The 22,207-nt window shown below is 34.7% G+C and overlaps 1 protein-coding gene and 1 pseudogene across 4 annotated transcripts in view; both read left to right on the top strand.

The window, feature by feature from the left end:
• Positions 1-4,013: 4,013 nt before the first annotated feature.
• LOC148790010 (uncharacterized) lies at positions 4,014-6,096 on the top strand (annotated as a pseudogene). Its single transcript, XR_016079682.1, has 2 exons — positions 4,014-4,283; positions 5,160-6,096. The product of XR_016079682.1 is annotated as an uncharacterized LOC148790010 (transcript).
• Positions 6,097-13,315: 7,219 nt separating this feature from the next.
• The window catches only part of GALAK (galacturonic acid kinase), a 114,020-nt gene continuing 105,128 nt past the window's right edge, over positions 13,316-22,207 (top strand). The window contains exons 1-5 of one of the 3 annotated variants that reach the window (XM_010264981.3): positions 13,316-13,467; positions 13,616-13,746; positions 14,201-14,314; positions 16,637-16,708; positions 19,861-19,904. In XM_010264981.3, the coding sequence (XP_010263283.1) occupies positions 13,714-13,746; positions 14,201-14,314; positions 16,637-16,708; positions 19,861-19,904 (263 nt within the window). In that variant the 5' untranslated portion in view covers positions 13,316-13,467; positions 13,616-13,713. Of the gene's footprint in view, positions 13,473-13,615; positions 13,747-14,200; positions 14,315-16,636; positions 16,709-19,860; positions 19,905-22,207 lie in introns of all 3 variants that reach the window. The other 2 variants (XM_010264979.3, XM_088893299.1) reach the window with 2 other exon arrangements.

Genomic DNA, 22,207 nt, shown 5'->3' with positions numbered 1-22,207 from the left:
GCCATTGTGCGCATTCCACTAGCATTGCAAGCTCAGTTAGATAATGAAAGATACCAATGACCTAAAAGTTAGGTATTATCAATTGGATGAATTGGATATAAACTATTAAACTGCAACACCCAAAAGAACCAAAACATTTAACTGTCGGATGGTCGGAATTTCAGCCGGCCATCCTTTTCTAGATGGTTGATCAACCAAATGTTTCTTGTAGGGCTGTCAATGGGTCGGTTCTACCTCATCAACCAAACTGAACCAAACCGATTATATCAGTTTTGATTATCTGATTTTGTCTGATTAATAATTGGATCACTTCTTTTTTCTATTTTGTTTATTTCAAATAGACCCAAATCGATTATCAATAATATATAAAATTTTTCTAATTTTGTATGATTTTTATTATATTATATATCTGAAAGGATAAATTTGGTAGACAATATATAAGATAATTCTAGTTAAAATCATTTAATTTATTAGCATATAAATAATTTACTATCTATCATTTATATTAAAATTATATCATCAACAATTAAAATTTTAAATTGCTATATATATATACATACATACATACATATATTTATTAAAATAATCGGGTCTAATCAGATTGACCCAATTATCTTAATTAGTAATCGGGATGGTTCTGAGTCTATGCAACCTCTGCATTTAGTGTCTAAATTAAGATATTGATCAATGCAAATTGCTAGAACCGACTGTTTATCTTGAAACACAACAATTGATATATTTGGGATACTGGTAAAATTTATTACCAATAAACCGGAATCAAATGACAACCAATCTGGTGGTATTTTTGATCAATTGGTGGGCAGCAAAATCCACATATATATGTAACATTGATATATTCACTCATGATTGATCACATTGTCGGATTTACTTTGCACATTTGCATTCACACCAGATCCAGTTCATTCTCGAAATCCATTGCCTTAAATCTACTTTATGGGGCTAGAGAGGATGAGGAGTAGCCCATCCCCGAAGTCCATTGTCTCTCACCCCACCCCTAAAAAAATTACTATGATGGGTGATAAGGCCGCCCTTCTTTTTTGAAAAAAGTTGGGGCCCGTTTGGGGCAAGGTGAAGTGATAATGCTGTGGTGGTTGAGCACCCATGTTCCTCGGTCACATTTTGGGCATTCGCGAAGGATTTTCCAGATTTTTACTAAACAAAACTTCTGGCATTTCCAGAAGTCTTGTTACAACCAGCCGATACCTTACCTACTGATCCAGGCTTTCAGGTTTTCTCAGTTTACTTGATCACCTTCGTTAGAGTGTTTCACCTTCTAGACAGTACTATCTTCTATAATTTTATTCTCTTTTTTCTGTGACTGAATCTGTTTCTCACAAATGAGCGCCTCACAGGCACATCCATCATACATTGAAAACATCTCACAAATGAACGCCTCACTTATGAAAGATGTTCCCAATAGACGGCAGGAGGTACTGTAAGACAATTGTGGGGCGGAGATGTGATCTCCTATTACAATCAACTAGGACCTTATCAACTGAGCTAGTTGGTACCGACAGGCTATTGTTGGGATGTGACATAGAAAGATGTAGTAGGACTGTAATTTGTTATAGAGTAGACTTTATTCACAAGAAACCAATTTATAGATTTCTTAAACGTGTAATGTAATAAATACTACATGATATTCACACGTGGATGCCATTTAACCAGATAATTGCTTCACGCGTCAACAAGAGGCTAAAAAACCGGCTCGAGTGAGTTTTGGTCAATACCCCCTTTAATTTGACCCATTATCTCCTGAAAAACTTTGTCTACTATCATCATGGTTTTTAAAACCGATCCAGCGATCGAATCGGTCAGGGTCCGGTTATTGGATCGAACGATCGGTCTATTTTGACAAAAAAATAAAAAAATAGTCAAAATTATTCGAATGATTAATCGATTGATGCAACAGTTTGTTAACCAAAATCATCAGTTTTAAAGAAAAAAACGATTTAAAAAAAAAAACTGAATTGATCAATAATCGGTTCTCGATTTTTCCGATCTAGTCTGATTTTAAAAACCATGACTACCACAATGCCCTTAAATGTTCTTTTAACTATTGAAATGGCCTTTGTATATTCCGGTAGCTAGCGACTCCTCATGGAAGTTAAGGCTTAGTTTATTTTCTGTGTGAATTTTATTTGCAGTAGTACTGGTGTAAATGCATGAGAGTAAAAATTGGTTGAATATAGGCGTTGCTTGGATAGATTTTTATTTTTGTATTTTTAAAATAACAAAGTATAAAGTATATAAAATATTTTTGTTTCAGTATTATAGCTTTGAAAATTGTTGAGTAAAGTATTTTAAAATAGAATTATCATTTTCTGTTTGGCAAAAGTACTTCCATTTGTGCTTTCAGTAATGGTTTCCGGTGGTTTTGCAGTCTAAGACAGGAAATGGTGGTCTGACTCTAATAGTGGAAGCTTTATCGAAGCATGACTACCTCTTCGCATAAAAAAAAATACTATTAGCCAAAAGCATCAATTATAAAAAATCGATTTTATGCTTTTAGTGTTTTTCATACCTTTAAAAGTATGAAAGCAAAAAATATAAAATATATATATATATATATAATACAAATACTATATTGTATTTTTTGAACTTCTATACTTTTAAAAGTATAGAACAAAATAGGGCCATAAATTCTGGTTTACTTCTGCTTCAGGTTTGACTTTACCTAATTTATTTATGGGAAATAAAATAGGAAGTAAAGTGAAGTAGATTCCACCTAAAGATGTAATTCCCACTTTATATGAGAGATAAATAAAAATGGGCGGAAGAAGGTGGTGTAAATTTTACATTGATATCAGTTTTTGAGATACAAAATTTGCAGTCCCAGCAAGTGCAAATAAGACAAATTAAGTATGTATTAAGTAAGAATTAATCCAAATCATGGTATCTGATTCGGATTTTCACTGCAAATCAATAGAATCTTAGGCCCAAAGAACGGTTTGCTTTTCCTGCTGCAATTCAATTGGCATTCTAATCCTCCCTTTTAAAGTAGTCAGTCTTTTAAATATTCTTAAAACAACCGATTAATAATGGGATGAGAATATAGGATATATTCATTTTCTGTTGGAAGATACATAAGAGGAAGGCGCCAGGATCTATCCAAGGTTGGCATAAAATTAGTAGATTCTTTCTTGCTACCTGAGATGACAGAACCCTTAGTCTTCCCATGTGGATATACCAGAGAAAAAAAATGTCTTTCTGATGGCTTTCAAAAAAATAGTTTTATTTTATGAAAAGCAATAATACTAGCGTTTATTTGGCATTGTTGCCGTTGCTCTAGAAAATGGCGTCACATTAGTGTAATAATAGAAAAAAAATAGTGCTCCAAGAAATGGGTATTTGTTTAGAATCATTTTTTCATAAATTATAGTACTCTAAGCCATGCCTTAGAAATCGGGAAGGCATGGCTTAGAGCAACGCCGAAGTTGGCATTTTCTAGAACTATAGTTCGTTGCTGCCAATAGGGATGTGAGGTGGCAGTGATGTGGCACTGGATAATGGATACTAATGCTGAAAACGTTTCCTGGAGCATTGGCATCAAACAGAAAAAGTTATTGTTATTCCAGGAAACGTCCTACTTGATAACAACAATTCGAAACAAAAAAAAAAGACGTCATTTTCTCAAAAAATGATACTTCCAACCCACACACCAGCAGCACAGTGATATACCTAATAATACGAAATAATTTCATTTCACGAGGCTTTTGAAACCGCATGCCTCCCGAAAATAACACAGAAAGTAGGGTTATATTGGAAGTAGAGCTCATTTTCCGGTGACTATGGTGGAATCTTATAATATTATGCTAGAATAATATTTGGAGTGGCACTTAGGTTATTTTTGGGAATATAGAATGTCTTTCAAGGAGGTCATTGACCAAAAGTTGGGTAAATGACTAAATTCCAACCTTTTTATAGAATAAATGCTTGTCTTTTAGCTAAAAAGTAAAATCTACTATATGGGTCATTGCCCCAAATCAACTGCGAGTGCATTATGTTATATCTCTATATAAAGAGAACCGAGATGTTATAGAGGAAACCAAGAGAATTAATAAGCTCTCCACTCCATCATACGAGAGAGAGATGATGGTGTGGAGGAAGTGCTATCTGGATTTGGTCTTAGTGCCATTGGGGTTTCTTGCTATCATGGTTTATCATATTTGGTTGTGGCATAAAGTCCAACCCAACCCTTCAGCACCATCATCGGAACCAATTCCGCCGGTCGACGTTTATGGGTTGCAGCCATGATGAAGGTAATATCAAGGAAACAAACTTTCCCTTCCATCTACTCACATCCCAATGACACAAATTGCCCACTTATACACAATATGGTTACGTTACGTATAGGGGTGGTTGTTTGATGTGTCTTTCAGTTGTTTGTATTATTGTCAGCTCTGAACTTTTAACCTTTAAAACCATGCAAGTATGCAAAAAAGAAAAAAGCCTTCGTTTATGACTAATTGAACATTCTGTGGCTCATGGCACACTGTCCACATGGGAATGCATCATCATTATATGACCATGACCCCAGAATATTTTGCACCTTTCACTTAATTTGTACCCAGTTGATCAGTTTTGTTTTCATTTGTTTGTATTTATGGTTTGTATGATACAGAATTTGTACTTTTTCTCTTTAGCACTCCAATACACATTTCTCTGTGGTAGAGCATTATTGACTGTGTTCTACAGAGCAATCAAAAGGGTGTTCTACAGAGACACAGGGTCATATATAGTAGCACAATACCCAGTAATATATGAGTTCACATCTCCGCCCCACAATGCCCCACACCACATTCCCGCCGTGTATTAGAAATATCTCCCAATGATAGTACCAGAATCGATGATGTCATCATCGGAAGATGCTCTCAATACACGGCTGGAATATGCTGTGGGGCATTGTGGGGTGGGACGTTGTGGGGCTGGGTGTCTTGGGAGAGGGGTGATTGAATACCAACCTAAACTTTGGCATATTCTGAACAAAGTGGACTCTCCCACTCAGACTCCAATACACTTTGTTAAATTCTCAAGCTTGTCATCAGCCTTGCCTTTGTACCAAACAATCACTTTATGATAACAAAGTTTCTTGATTGTGTTGTTTGTGGCATTTCTCTCGGGATAATGACAAGAAGAATATATTGGCCATTCAGACCATTCGAAATGCAATTATGGGTTCGACCCTGATGGCCACCACATCGATCCTGCTTTGCTCCGGCTTAGCTGCAGTCATCAGTAGCACATATAGTGTTAAGGAACCACTTAATGACACTGTCTATGGGGCGCATGGTGAATTTATGTGGCCTTGAAATATGTCACTCTCCTCTTTATCTTTCTCTTTGCATTTCTATGTTATTCTCTGTCTATTAGGTTTGTGAACCAGGTGAATTTCCTCATCAACTCCCCGCAGGACCCTGCTGCTAGCATAGTGACACCGGTATTTATCTCTGATCTACTAGAGAAAGGTTTCACCCTCAACACTGTTGGGAACGGACTCTTCTACTCAGCCCTACCTCTTCTTCTTTGGATCTTTGGTCCAGTACTTGTCTTTTTGTGTTCAGTGACCATTATTCCAATACTATACAATCTAGATTTTGTTTTTGGGACCGGGAAGAGTGGTGTCAAGGGAAAGGTGAGCGAGATGGACAAGGACTTTGAAAAAGTGTGAATGAACAATTATCAAAGAGCTCTATATTGTATTAGTTGAGTCCTCTGGTATATGCACTCAAGGGTTCTACTACTTACTGAATGTGAAAACATCTTGTTTTCCATATAAAAGTTGGTTCAATTCTTATGTGCTGATCATTTTCAATATGGTTGCATGTTCTTTTAATGAGCTTATTTAATGGTTGAAATGAAAGTGAAAGGAAGACTGTTTTTCAATAAATTAAGAAAAAAGAGCAGTGATCTTTAAGTGGAGAGGTTGTTGAGTGCTAAAGGAGTGAGAGAGTAGACGACCCAACTTCCACATAACGTGCATAACTACAAAAATAAGAGAAAAAAATAAGAGAGAAACAGGCTTACCCAGTTCAAAATTATCTTGTAGTCACAAAAATTCTAGACTCAGAAGCCCAAACTGTATATTTTATTGTTTAATAACCAGAATATGTTCCAAGTGTTTATCTGTAAACTTGAATCCTATGTGCATGCCAACACTCTAATAATCAATGTATTCTTTTAAGACAAGTGCTCTTGGTTGGTCATTAATTAGCATTATTAATTCTTAGCCATTAAAGTGGTGCTCAACTGGTTGCACTCTTTCCCCAACTCCATATCAGCAGGTGGGTCTCTTTCCTAACCCCATCCCTGAGATTCTGACTCTCAGAAAAGATAAAAGAAGGCATCAAATTTGTCCTCTGTGGCCAAACAAATTACACCAACTGATGATGATAGTGGTGCTTATGTCACCAGAGAAAGAAAAGAATACACCAATTGGACGTTTTTAATTAAGTGCATTCCTTCTAAGAAGTTCCCGTTGACTTAAGTGATAGAGAACCACCAGTTTCGCTTGCTCTGGCCGGCTTAACCTTAGAACCCCTAACTTAAGTGAATGTTCTTTTGATGATGAAGTACAGCTTATGACTGAACTTTTGTTAAGATGTTCATTAATTCAGTGTTTTGTTTATATCTTGCTTAAAAGCCTTCTTATGTTTTATACGTTTGGATGATTAAGATAAGTTGATCACCATCAAAGGTCGTCAATCAGAAGTTCAGAACTATTCAATTGGTCATTGGACAAAACTTGGATCGACTGGGATGTTTCCAATAAACGGCGGGGATGTGCCGTGGGACGTTGTGGAAAACTATTTTGTGGGGATTGATTTGAGCTCTCTAACCGGAGGGTTCATTGGGTCAGTGTTAGGCCCGGAGTCAATTTCAGTTCCTAAAGTTAACTTGATCTTGATCTAGACCGTCTCGTGTCCAATCCAAAAAACTAGGGCCCTGCATGAATTGGCTAGTCTCAATGCTCCTCTCAATCCATTAATCTTTTCTCATCCTCCAAACCATGGTTAAAGAAAAAACGTTTATTGAAAAGTAAAACATTCAAGGTTAAGATGCTACAAAGCACAAACCTTTATTTCACCTAATTAAACTCAAACGTTAATTAAATCTCCCATCTCTCCTCTCTCAAAGAGAGACATTGCATTGAACTATCTTTTCGAGCATGTCATTTCTATTTCGGGGTTATCAGATGCCCTTACCACTGAAGAGAGTTGGGATCTCCTCCTGATGAGGCACATAATGGCTCAAGCCCAAAGCCCATGCTGTCACATATCTTGAAATGAATCAAAGAACTCCTTGGCGTTTTTACCAGTTTGATTATTGAACCAACTCGATCGTTTGATTAACCCATATGTGAAGCACGAGCAGATAAGAACAAGTTATCAAGATTTCACCTTGTATGTGTGTGTATATATAGATAGATAGATAGATAGATAGATAGATAGATAGATAGATAGATAAATAGATATAGCAAAACGGTCCATGTCACCTTGATTCTCCTTACTTCATTACCCTAACATTGCATTTTCCTTAACTCTCTCTCTCTCTCTCCTCTCCCCCTTCCCACCACTTCCAATTTTCCATCTCAACACCCTCTCTCTTCATTCCTCTCCCTTCCCATTAGGTTCTCTCTCCCCCAACAATTCATGTCTCTCACTTTCTATAACAACCTAACTTCTCTACTTAATTAGCTCAATATATGTTTTACTCTCTCTTTCACTTCTATCTCTAATTCCCCTCTATCCTGTCCACTTTCCCATAAAAATAGTAACATAATTTATTAAAATTTGGTTTTCCAAATCAAACAATATTTATATCTATATATAGATGTGATTTCAAGCAAATTAAAAAGATGGTAATAAGGGGAATTTGATGTTTCCTATATATTCATGGCATCCTCCATTATTGTTATTTAATCCATTAGTTATGAAAATTATTAAAAATTTCTAGAAAATATTCTACCAAAGATTATGAAATAATTTTTTCAGAAATAATCCATTATTTAACAAATATTAAATAACTTAATAATCTACCAAAAATTAATAAACAATCCATTATTTAATAATTTTCGGTTATTAATAAATGTTCAAAATTTCAACATTTTAGCATAATTTATATTAATCATTGTACCTTAATAAATTTTCATCAAATTTTTACAATAATAATTTATTGTTAAAAGATATTGCTAATTACCGTAATTTACTAATTTCTATAAAATCAATAATTATAGTTAGTACTTATCAAATAATTTAGGGAAACTTTTTAACTAATAATCCATAATTATTTTTAAATAAGTAATTAAAAAATTAAGAAATTATTCTATGAAAAAATATTCTCCAAAACTATTTATGTAATAATCCACTATCATTATTGAACTAAATAATTATTAAAAAAAGTTAGAAAAGGTAAATTAGGAAAGTAATCTATCAAAATTGTTTCATAATTATTTAAATAATGTTCCATTATTACTATTATTATTTCAATAAATAATTTAGAAAAATTATTAAGTCTATCAACACCAATCTAGACCACTTAGTTGACTTCAACCATACTTGGTTTTACATTAATTAACAACAAATGCTTTACTTTAAATTAAAAATAACATAATTTACCATAATTACATTAATTTACTATTACTTTGATTAATAGTAAACAATTTATGCTTAAAACTAAAAAATTACATTACTACTAATCAAAAGAAATTTCAAGGATTTTTTTGAAAATGATCATAAAATATTATAATTTGTTGTTATTTAATTTACTGATAGTTAATTAATTATAGAAAATTATTAGAATTGCAGGGATGACAATTTTTCCTATAAAATTGGGGCCCTACCTTGCCCCGTCCCGAACGGGGCAAATTTTCTCAAATCTTAAACGATGATGGGGGTAGAGATGGGGTGGGGATAGGAAAAATATTTCTACCCCAAATTAGGGATGGGGTTTACATATAATTCCCCAACCTAACGGTAAATTAGTAAAATATCCAAGATTTAATATTGATTTTTAAAATATATCTAAGTTTTCCTCGTATTCTTATAATCCTAGGATCCCATAATTTCATTTATAAAATGCCCCCAAATTATCATAATCCAATTCCTAAAACACCCCCAAGGCCCAAAATTAATTTTTTTTAGTTAGTTGCCTCAAGGTGGGGAAAATTTAGGGATTCCTCATCCCCAACGGGGAACGGGTGCCTTGCCTTAAAGCTACCTTTCCATTGGGGTTGGGGTGAGTAGAGTGTCTTGACTTATGGGGGCTAAGGACAAGGAGGGGTGCCCCACCCATGCATTGCACAGACCCTTGCTAGTATATAGACAGATAGATAAATAGATAGATAGATAGACAGACAAATAAGGGGTGCCCCACCCCATGCACCACACAAGCCCTTGATAGATAAATACCCCCCATGCACCGCACAAGCCTTTGAATTTTTTATTTTTTTTATTCCATGTCATTTTTGAAACATCCAATGAGATGCACTTTCCCGATAACCTAAATAATCTCTTCTCCTAAAATTACTCCTAAACTACCTCCCCCACTTTCTCCAAAATTATCTCTAATTCCTATTTATCTTCTAAATCATCTCCAATTCCTATTTATCTCCAAAATTATCTCTTTCTCTCCTAAATTATCTCTAATTCCTATATATCATCTCCCCTACTTTTTATCTATATCTATCTAAAGAATTTTGTATTAAAAAATTTAAGAATAATTTAAATACTCTAACAAAACTATATAATAAATTTAAAATATTTATTAAAAACACAAAAAATAATTTTGTTTTTTTACAAAATATATCACAAAATTATGTACTAACAATTTAAATTATATTTTTATGGATTATCAATTTAAATAATTTAAATAATTTCCAGATTATCAATTTAAATAACTAAATATCTACCATAACTAGATTTTAAATAGTTAAAATAACGAAATTATGTAATAAATTTAAAAAATTTCTTCAAAGTAGAAAAATAATTATAACATAATATTGAAATTAATAATAATTTAATATATTACAAAATTAATAATGAAATTATGTAATAATAGTATAAATTATGATTTTATGGATAATTATATTCAATAAATAATTAACATTTTAAAATTTAAATATTTTACAAATTATTTAAGTGTTTAAATAACTAAATATTTTAAATAATAAAATATTTAACATAACTAGATTTTGAATAGTTAAAATAAAAAAATTATGTAATAAATTTAAAAAATTCTAAAAAGTAAAAAAAAATAATTATAACATAATATTGAAATTAATAATAATTTAATATTTTTACATAGTAACAATTTGAGAAAATAAATTTCAAAAAAATTAATATTTATTAATAATAATTTTAAAATCTGATTTTTATAATTATATATACTAAAATTAATATTTATTGTCTTTTGCGATAAATGTATTTTCAATGATTATGTATAAATTTATGTTGTTTTGTTATTTAATAGAAAACTTTTAATAGTTTTTGGAGATTAAATTACTATTATTTTAATTTTTAAATTTAAGCTATTATACTTATTGTATTTATTGTATTTTTGTTATTAGTTACTGATTAATATTTATTAAAGGTTATACTATTATTTGAGATTATACTATTTATTGACTAAGCTAATATGTTTTAGTACTTATTTTATTTTTGTAATTTTTTTAATTATTATATTTTTCATTAATATATTTTCAATAATTATGTATTTTTGCTATAAATTTTCAATAATTATTGGAGATTAAACTATTGTTATTTATCAGAGATACGACTATTAATTTAGATGAAATTATGAGTTGGTTTGGTTCAATCGTAGGCTATTTGGCCAACCAAATTGACCTGATCAGGTTAGGGAGTTGGTCAGCTGAAACCAACTAACCTTTTGTGAAAACTAACTCACTCAAGTTGTCTCGGTTTGGGTCAATTTTTTTGTTTGGTCAGCCTATTCAAAAGATTTAAACTTAAAAATTTAATTTAATTTTAAAAATTACAGTGCAATTATTAAAAAATTAGATTTATGATTTAAAATATTTTAAACTAAGAAATATGGGAAAATTACTATATTAATTACACTGACCAATTATTAACTCACTTTTCCATATTAAAAATTATATTTAAAGTATAAAATATTACTATATATCCATGGTTAGATCGTTCGATTTTGATCGGTTTACAAATGGCCAAAGTGAAACTAATCCAACTCGATCGAATTAGGAAACTTTTGAATCAAAGCCAACCTAAAATACTAGAAAACCGACCAACTCAGGTCGAGTTAATCTGGTTTGTCAGTTTCATCAATTTGATAAATAAACCTAACTAAAATTAATTATTATTATTATTTTTGTATTATAAAAAATTTATTAAAAGTAGTATATAAAATATGAATATTTATTAATTATTTAAAAAGTTGAAAATATAAAACAATTGTATACTCCTAAACACACTTTTAGGGATGGCAATTTTCCCCATCCCCGATGGGGACCCGACTTTCCTGACCCGATGGGGCTAGGGATGGGAATTGTTTTGGCTGAGCGGGGGCGGGGATGGGGATTAATAGGAATCCCTAGTCGAGGTCGGGGTCGGGTTGGGGATGGGGATTGAGGTCCTCGCACCCGACCCCGATTATATATATTAATGCTATTTATATTAAATATACTATTATATTATATATATATATATATCAAAACATATTTAAAACATTATTTATAATTTAAAATTTTTATTGATTTTAAATAAATTTATTTAAAAAAATACTATTATCTGAAAACATTTTGGGGATTCGGGTCCCTACGAGGAACCCATCCTCGTTAGGGATCGGGGATGGGGCTAATTTCAGAATTGGGGTCAGGGATGGGGAATATGATCCTTGCCCCATTGCCATTCCTACACACCTTATAGTTTTATATATTTACTTAAACCTACCTTATAGTTTTCATTTTACTAAAACATCCCATATATTTTACAACTTATTTTCTTAATCAACCTTTCATTAAGAAGTGTTTATTTTGCCATTAGGTCCATGACTTTTTATTCCAAAAATACCCTTAACACTTTTTTTGTATAAAAAAACAAAATTGACCAAATATATCCAATAAAGTGGTTGCCCATGTCTTATTAAGGGCAAAAATGGTATTTTCATTTTTATTTTGTTTTGATTTAAATGAATATTAGGGTCAACACTTCATTTTCCACTTTCATCTAATAGAAGATTGATTAAGTCCATTGCAAATTATAAGTGGTGTTTTAGGAAAATGCTAACTATATGGTAGATTTTAGTAAATTCATGAAACTATAAGGGATATTTTATTATATGACCCTTTCTATTATTTAGTTTTCTCTTAATAAATCCCGTGCATCGCATGGGTCCCCACTAGTAAGAAAAGATAAATATTTTTCGAAAACAACCAAAGCAAGAAAATGCCAATTGGCACACTCCCTTTTAATACATAGATATAGATAACTTTGACAGCTGTTTTTTTGCTTTATACTAACCAAAAAGATTGTTATTCATACAATCAACATATTTTCAGCGGGTAAATTACTAAAACTCCGCTTGAAGTTTCTAACCCTTTCTGAAACCTCCTCTAAAATTTTGTAATTGCAATCATTTCCCTTGAATTTTTTTACATAGTTGCAAGTAGACCCCTATGTTAGAATCCTCTAAGAATAGGCGCAAATATGTCATGAACACTTGTGCAATTACAATTGAGGTTGGCTTTATACAAACTTAATGAACCAAAAAAAAAAATGAAAAGAGAGTTTAAGTTGTAACTTTACCTTTGAGCAAGTGACATGAAGAGCAAATTAGGCAAATAAATCAATTTTAGAAAAGGGATTGGAAGGGTTTAGATTAACAATTGATATGAAGAGAAAAATTGGAAAATAAACTTTTTGATCAGAAGTAATTGCTTGGATATACTAGACATTTTCTTATTATAGGATTCTAAGAGAGGAGGTCTACTTGTTAGAGGTTTTAGCAATTTACCCTATTTCCTCACCCTTGCTCTACACGTCAAATAGTGGTTTTGTAATTATTAAAATACCATCCATTGATCATCTTCAAAAGACAGAAAAACCCTAATTGTCGGCACCTTAATGATGTAAGGTTTTTCAGATATCATATATATTTTCAGTATTTCTATTTTCTCGTACCAACCAAAAGCAAGATTGGTTGATCTCGCTTGGCCCGGGCCCTCCGGTCGAGTTCGGTTTGTTATAGCCTGATCCGGCTTAGGCCGGCTTGATCTACATTCAGTCGTTGACCTTGCAGCTGGCACACGTACAACCCTAAGGCATGGAAATCCAATGTATCCTACTAAGCACCAATAGTGGCCATTATAGCAGAAATATTCCAATCGAACAGTGGAAGTATTGGAAGGATAATCAGAGCTGTCCTCCCAAGGAGTAAGCCATCACGACACAAGATGAAAATGCAAGCAAGGTTTGGTAGGATTTATGATGATTACGGCAAATGTTTCCCTTGTTCATTAAAAATTTAAAACAAATTATTTGACATTTTAACCGAATCTCCTGATTTACTAACTGTCATATTATCCATGTTTTAAGTCTACTGGTCTCTCCCTCTCCAGAAAACGTATACAATCAGGATTCTTTTCTGAGTTTACTTGGATGTGCACACTCAGTTGAAAGAAATTGCTGGATTGGTGATTCTCGGTCGAATCTGAAAATGGGAGCTTCGTCTTGGCCGTCTGAAACCGAGGTAATCTTTGGTTCTTCGCTATACATGAGGCTCTGCTTCATGGGTTTCTGACTTCTTGTTAATGGTGACTTCTTCTTCCTTGGGATAGGCATGATCCGTGCTGAAATTTTATGGGTTACCTTTCCTTTTTCGGTTTTGATTTTTATACGAGTATAATTGTCACTGTTGATGGATGATTTTGAGTATGGTGCATTGTCGGATTAACATGGCATTTAGCCTTTGGAATGGTGGTTTGGATGCTGGTCGGTGGTACTGTATTGGACTGTACTCTGTATATATAATTTTTATCCATTTGTCTTGAACGCTTAGAAATTGTTACTTCGATAATTCGGGTTGGGAGGATGGAGGTTGTTTGTGGCTTCCTAATGTCGCGATTTCTACTTTGAAAATGGTAGTAGCTGGTTTGCGACGGTAACTAATGTTGTCTAAAATAATGCTTCGGGTTTTCTTGCAGTTGGATGGGGTAAAGAAGATGGTTGCTGAAATGAGTGGGAGAGGTGTTGAGGAGGTAAGGGTTGTTGTCTCTCCTTACAGGATATGTCCATTGGGAGCTCACATTGATCATCAGGTCAGCATGTTTCTCAACAATTTACTTTGTATACATGGTTATGAGCTTAACAATTTAGGGCCCCTTTAGCGCGTCTTTCCGCTTGGTCTTTCGGCTATTTACAAGTTGGGCAGACCGATTTTCGGTCTATTCCTGTTTGGTTCGCAGAAGATCTAGCCGCCAAAAGACGGAGCGCCAAAAAGATGCGAGAAGCCCATTTCGGGAAGCTCCAAATGAAGCTTTTCATGTCTTTCATGTTTTATTCTTGCACGGAAAGACACACAAAAAGACGGGTATCTGCCAAACTAGCTTTGGGCTTCTCAGATCTTCATGCAAAAGCTCAATGTGTCTTTTGACTGTTAGAGCTATCAGAAGATCTTCCCAAAAAGATGCGCCAAACGGGCCCTTACTTGTTGCTTTCTCAACTAATCAAAACCAAAATGAGAAAACAAAGCTTTTGATTCAATATTTGACTGGAGCTTGAATATTATTGTTACTTGGCAATCTTTAGATGACCCTTTCTTTCAAATATTCCATTTGGTAGGTATTGAATCATTATATCATCTATTAGTTACAGGGAGTTTAGTGTTTTGTTGAATGCAAGCATGGCATTATCTCTTAATACACCATGCATCTTTTGCCGATGTAGCTTGCACTAAAGGAAAACAACAAAGAAAAGGTAGGATTAAATTTATAGTACATAAAGGAAATTTCCCCTTTAATAAAACTACAAAGAGGGATAAAGATCCAAGATCCTATATATTCTGAGATATATAATAACTGCCTCTCTCTAGTTTCATATGTAGATAATAAATAACTATTATTTACTTTGATATTTGATAGATCTGTTGCATATAGAATTGGAAGTACTGAAATACACTATTTCTTTTAGTGTCAATTGATTTGTGGTTTCTGGATTTGATTAATATCATCTGGAACTTCTACAATTATCTTTTGGATGTTGAGTTTTATCCTGGTTGTATTTGTACCATTTGTTGCCAAATGATTTTTGATTTGAGATTATTGGTAGTTTCTTCTTTGATGAGTTACTCAAGTCTTGCACAATTTTGGAGAACTGTCGATTGTAGTTTAATAGATAACTGGCACTTTTTTTTTGGCTTCATGGGGCTACAAAATGGGGTAGTTCCTTATTGCATTTTGGGATAAAAACAATTTTAAGGGGTTGTATTGTGCTTCTTTGGAAGATTCTTCTAGGCTGTATTGGAAATTGTGCAAAATACATCAGGATGTGGAATGAATGGATTTGGAGGATAATAAAATCCCTTCTGCTGGTTGCACAAAGTAGACTGGACAGCAATTAGGATTGATCAAAATGGCCCCATCTCTTTCAAAGAACAGAGAGGGCAGTAAATCCTAATAGGACGATAGAATTACTGCTTTGAATGAGGATCAAGAGAAGAGAAAATAGATAAGAGAGCAACCTGTTTTGATACCATGTCAACACTCTTGGCCGAATAGAGAAGAGAAGAAGAATAATCTTAGAGGTGTCTAGAATAATCGACCCCCACCTCAAAGAGTCTTTTATATATTAAAAGATATGTACAATTACAAGAATGCCTATATAGGGCTGAAAGAGAAAAAAGAATAAAGAATACAAGTAATTTAACATACAATAGGAAATATACTAATAAGATACATCAAGTCACAGAGTCTCCACAATAACCGATAGAAATATGTGCTATTGAATGGTGGATTTGTCCTTACCTCAGACATGGCCAGTAATCAGTCCCCAAGTAGATCCTGATGGCTATTGGAGAGAGGGATATTTCAAAAACTTGACCTCAGAGTGCTTTCAAATCAAACCAGAAGATTCTCAGCAAGAGTTGACTATGATTGAGTCAATCAGGCTCTGCTACCATGTAAACCTGGATAGAATCGATCTGCCTTAGGTATATTCACTACATAACATGTAAGAGAATGAGAGCAAAACAAATGTGTGTTGTCTCAATGAATTAGCTCCGCCCAACCAGGTCAATATTATATAGGGCTAAATATACAGAATAAAAAATTATCCCTTATGAGGGACCAAAGGGCAAATATATGAATTTACAGGGACCATACAACAAATGATAGAAATGATATAAAACAGAAAATAAACAAGAAAACAACAAATGGAGTGGCAAATAGTCCTGCAGATTTAACTTTCTTTTTCATGATGGTGATTACTGAATCACATAATTGTGGGTTTCTAGTCTTAATTTTTTGTGTTGTTTGCTGCTTTTCATTTATATGAAATACATATATTGGAGTAGTGCCTGTTGTTTCCCTTTCATATTTTGAAATTAAAACTAAATTTCTTCTTTTCTTGTTTGATGTTTACAGGGTGGTACTGTTTCAGCAATGACAATTAATAAGGGTATACTCCTGGGATTTATTCCTTCCGGCAACACCCAGGTAAAAAAGCTATTTTTTTTTCATTCAAATAGTGATGCAAAACATTTATCAGGTAATTATGTGCATTTTCATTTTCTTTATCTCTTTCCCTTCAAGATTTTGTTTACACCTTATTGGTTGACAGAGTGAAGAAAGAATAATATGAAATGGAGATTAAAGTGCCAGAACAATTAGTTTTTTTTTATGAGTAATTAGAAAATTTAGTAATTAATCAATAATGGAATAATAATATACAATGAAGCTTCCCAATACGAGTCACAAGCTGCAGCCTCAAACAAAAACAGGGAGGTATTGCAATTGAGCCCAAAGAAGATGGTCCCTGTGCACTCCTCACTTAGCTAAGTAAGCCACTTTCCCATTGGCCGGTCTCCTTTCCCAATGAATTCTTAGAGGCAATTTGGTGGTCAACCATTCAAATCTTTTCATTGAATCCTTATAAGACCAGATTATAGAGTCTGGATCCTTTATCCATCCAATTATCAACTTGGAATCCCCTTCAATTAAGAGCCTACCAAAATTCAGCTCTCTAGCAATCTGAACTCCCTGCAAAACTGCCTGGAACTCCACATGGACAGAGTCCCCCATACCTACCAGGCCCGAATAAAGAGCAACTATGTGACCTTCAGCATTTCTGAAAAGACACCCTATTCCTGAAGGCCCTGTATTGCCAACGCTTCTGCCATCAAATTTGAGCTTGATAAAGCCTACATCAGGAGGGGTCCAAACTACTAAGGGCCTTACCTTAGCCACGGAACTCTTCTCTACAACTTCCCAATTTCACAACATATCATTAAAGGACAGTAGTCATACAAGACTACAGAGACTCTTTAGGTTTTGAACAGAAAATAAAAGAGAAGGAGAAAAGAAGAAGAAGAGAAGAAGAGAGATAGAGAAGAAGCACTCGTGGGAGAAGCTTTGAAAGAAGAGAATAGTTGGAGTGCTTAAAACAGCCACCCCACTCCTTAATTTATATACATGGTTTCCTAATTGTAAAAGAACTTTAATGCTTACATGGCAATAAAAGATAAGATTAAAATAAAACTAATCCTAGATAAGATAGAATAACTAATCCTAGATAAGATAGAATAAAACTTATCCTTATCCCACTAGGAAAGCTGATCCTAATCAATTAAATCTAAGTACATCTCAGGGTGTCACACGAATACTCTCAATGTGGGCTCCACAGTTTCCTACACTCCCCCTCAAGTTGGGTATAGATATTTGTCATTCCCAACTTGCATAGATCTTCTTCTAACTTCTTTCTTGAAACAGACTTGGTGAGAAGGTCTTCAAGCTAAACTTATCCTTCTTGAGATGTAACCTTTTCTCTGATAAAATGCCGGTCCACTTCGATATGCTTAGTTCTGTCGTGCTGTACTAGATTATGGGCTATATTGATGGCAGCCTGATTATCACAGTACAACATTAGGGGTTTCTCATAAACAATACCCAATTCTTCTAGTAATGACCTCAACCATAGAATCTCAGCCACACCATTTTCCATGGACCTATATTCAGCTTCAGCACTTGAATGAGAAACAACACTTTGTTTCTTACTCTTCCAGGAGACCAGATTACCTCCAACAAAGGCACAATATCTAGAGGTAGATCTTCGGTCATCAATACACCTAGCCCAATCAGCATCTGTGTAGACTTCTATCTTCATGTGGTCATTTTTCTTGAACAAAATGCCTCTGCCTGGGGACCTCTTCAAATATGCTAATATCCTTTCAACCGCAAGGAGGTGAGTAGTTCTAGGAGAGTGCATATACTGACTAACTACACTGACTGCATAATTGATGTCAGGTCTTGTGAGGCAAAGATAGAGAAGCTTTCCAACTAACCGTTGAAACATAGCTTTATCTTCAATAGGCTCTGCACCCTCTGCACTAATCCTGTGGTTCTGTTCAATAGGTGTGTCTGTAGGCTTAACTACCAACTTTCCTGTTTCTTCTAGCAGATCAAGAGCATACTTTCGTTGAGAGACAAAAATCCCATGCTTGGATTTAGCTACCTCATTGCCCAAGAAGTATCGTAGTTCCCCCAGATCTTTTACCTTAAACTCTTGATGAAGGAGTTGCTTAAGAGACTCAATTTCACTAGTATCACTCCCGGTTACTACAATATCGTCCACATACACGACAAGCAAGGTTACGGAGGAACCCACTCTCTTAATAAACAAGGTGTGGTCTGACTGAGCTTGCACATATCCAAACCTATCAAGGGCTCTTCTGAATCTGTCAAACCATGCTTTGGGGGACTGTTTTAGTCCATATAGAGCTTTGTTCAACCGACAAACCTTTCTTGTCTCCGTACCATAAAATCCTGGAGGCAACTGCATGTAAACTTCTTCCTGCAAGTCTCCATTGAGAAAGGCATTTTTAACATCCATCTGATACAACGACCAAGAGTAACTAGCTGCAAGAGATAATAGTACTCTGATAGTGGTTATCTTTGCTACTGGTGTAAAAGTTTCTAAGTAGTCAATACCGTATGTTTGAGTAAATGCTTTTGCAACTAATCGGGCCTTGTACCTTTCAACAGAACCATCAATATTATGTTTCACAGTGAATACCCATCTACATCCAACCGGTTTCTTTCCTTTAGGTTGATCAACTATCTCCCAGGTATTGTTTTTGATGAGGGCATCCATTTATACTTTTATTGCATCTTTCCATTCTGGTACTTCCAATGCTTCTTGTATTGTTCTGGGAATGGGAATATTAGCAATGGATGCGAGAAAAGACTTGTAGAAGGGAGACAAATGATCATAGGATAGGAACTGAGAAATGTAGTGAGCTGTGGTGCAACGACATTTGCCTTTACAGGCTGCTATGGGGAGATCAAGGTCACTGAATGAAGGTGAGGCTCCATGGTTGAATGTCTCTCATCTGCCATCAAAATAGCCTTCTCGTCTAACTCTTTTTATCTCTACATTGTATTTATTATAAAGGGATCATTAGTTTCTTATTCCATCTTTGCATCTGTTTATTTTTTGGGTGTTCTTTGTTTTTGTTTTTCGTCTCTGTATTTTTGTTATTTTATTCAGTTGTTAATGACTCATGCTATCTGTAGAAAGTAAAAGAAATACAATTGCATGTGCTTATAATAATATTATTTTCCATCTGATAGCAATGGAGCTTTTAATGTAGGTTTTGTTGCGTTCAGGACAATTTGAAGGAATTGTGAGATTTCGGTATGAGAAAAAGTTCCTTGTTGATAATGTGGTACTTTTGTACTTTTGCCGCTTTCTACTATTTAATGATGCACCTTAGTACTGCATAAAGTGTTTTCCATATTTGTTATTTTATTCTCTAATAATTTGTTTGGTTCATACTAGAAGTTTATGACTAGGAAAAACACAATGCTTGGGAATAATAGAAGTAGGATATAACTAGATAATTGGAAAGTGGTTACATAGCATACTGGAAGATGACAATAAATGGTTAGATGTACATCAGAATTGCTTCCTGAGTTAAAAATAAATTCCCAATTGGTAGTATTGAGTTTTGACAGTACACAAAATCCAACACTGGATTCATAATTTTCATGTTATGTCAGGTAAAATTTCCATCAGCATAAGTATAGCACATTGTAGGTCCCGTCTTTCTTTTAAGAGTTTGTTGACAATGGATGTAGACAAACACTTTTTGGATCTTGAGTTTCCAGGTTTTTAACCCACAGTGATTTCAAGGGCATATAGTTTTTACACCGTTTTTTATCAACAACAATGCAAAGGATTTCATTCATTAATTAAAACAACAAGTGTCTATTTTGGAGGGGGAAAGTTTCACTAGAAAAATCCTATGAATTGTTTTTCACTTGAAAAGATAAGCTGAAGAGAAGGAGAGAGAGAGGGGGAAAGTTTCAAGAACACGGGAGGGGAACTGCCATTCTGTTTGAGGAAGATGATGACATGGCATGCGTGTTACCAAGTGGAAGAGGAGGAGAGAGAGGGGGAGAGTTTTGAGAACAGGGGAGGGGAATTGTCTCTTATCTTTGGAAATCTCTGAGCAAGGTATGTCAGATTCAATATAAGGTAGTTGAAGAGGCGGTGCTGTGAGTGAATGGGAGAGGTGGGTCTGGTTTCTCGGGTTGTCGGGTCGGGGCCAAAAGGGGTCAGGCGGTTCAAAAGAAGTTTATAATAAAAATGACAAGTCTATAGAGCACATACCTATTTTTGCGTCATGTCCTGTAATGGCAAGAATGGTCTATTTTCATCTCCTTCGAAGGCTGGTCATGATGCCTGACTGAAACGTGGGAGATCAGAGAGGTTTTCTGCTAGCAGGTGGTTGATCAAGGAGGAAGAATGATAAGGAAGGATTCAGCTATGTTTTTAAGGGCAAAAAAGGAAAAGATTTCAAGCAAAATACTCTGAAAGCCTTAGATATCCATTGGGAAAGGAAGAAGGACATCTGGGAATGGGTGAGTATGAAATATGTGGAGTTGGAAGAATCAAGGGTCTCCAAACGTCCAGAGGATGAAAGTAATTCAGAGGAGACTGCCCCTGCTGAGCTTCCATGGTTTAATGGAGGAGGAACATAAGAAAAAGATGATGTCAAGGATTCAGCCGTAAACTCTGACAAAGAAGTTCTAAAATTTTCAGACGGGATTAAGGAGGGTGGTGGACTGGCAGAAAGGGCTGATTAAAAGCATTGTTGTAATCAAGATAAGGAAGCTTCCTTAGGGGAGAGGGAGGAAAGGAAGAGGACGAGTTTTCTGGTAAGAAAATTGGATGAAGAGAGAGAGGAAGGGGTGGAGGTTTTGAAAGATAAACCTTTTGAAGGTGGGGTGAAGGGTGAGAGAAACGGAAGTGACCAGGAATTGATTGGAGAGGAAATCAGAGGGGGAGAAGGAGATAGGAGGAAATAAAGCTAATTTTGACAATGTTAGCACTAATGAAGGAAAAATCAATATTGAGAAGCTAGTACATAGACAAGTGGCAGTTAGGAAATCTTTTGGTCTTTTCCTTTTAGGGGGAGAAGTGGTGGTGAGGAAGGCAACCGATCAATTTGAGCAAAATAGAAGGCAGGAAATGAATAAGAGAAGTGCAGTTGGGGAAGCGGGTGAGAATTGGGAGGAGGGTGAAGGAAAGGAGTCAGAATTCATTGATGAAGAGTAAAGGATGAGGTGGGTTGTGATGTAGTTGAGAGGGTGAGGTTTGGAGGTTTGTGGCTGCGCTACGTTTTGGGTTTTGGGCTTAGCTGGCTTGTTGAAGCTGCTTTTTGTATGTTCTCAAATTCCCATTAACCCATGCCTTATGTAATCTTAGGAGCTGTACTCGAAGTAGCAAAGAAGAGAAGAGAACCTCTGAAATGCAGTGAATGTCGAACTGTCCTTGCCAGTCGACCAAGCTATTATTTATATATGAATGTAGTACAAAGTACAAGAAATTACTGGGATGCCCCTGATTAGTGATGGGGCACCCAGATGACTTGAATCATTAAACAGGATTAGGCCCATTAACACAGGCCCAGTTACAAGATAAGTTAAACATAA

Source organism: Nelumbo nucifera, chromosome 8 (assembly GCF_055504915.1).
Source record: "Nelumbo nucifera cultivar China Antique chromosome 8, China Antique-T2T, whole genome shotgun sequence".
Classification (NCBI taxonomy): domain Eukaryota; kingdom Viridiplantae; phylum Streptophyta; class Magnoliopsida; order Proteales; family Nelumbonaceae; genus Nelumbo; species Nelumbo nucifera.
The sequence above is the reverse complement of the archived record's forward strand: the minus strand, read 5'-3'. Positions and strand labels throughout refer to the sequence as shown.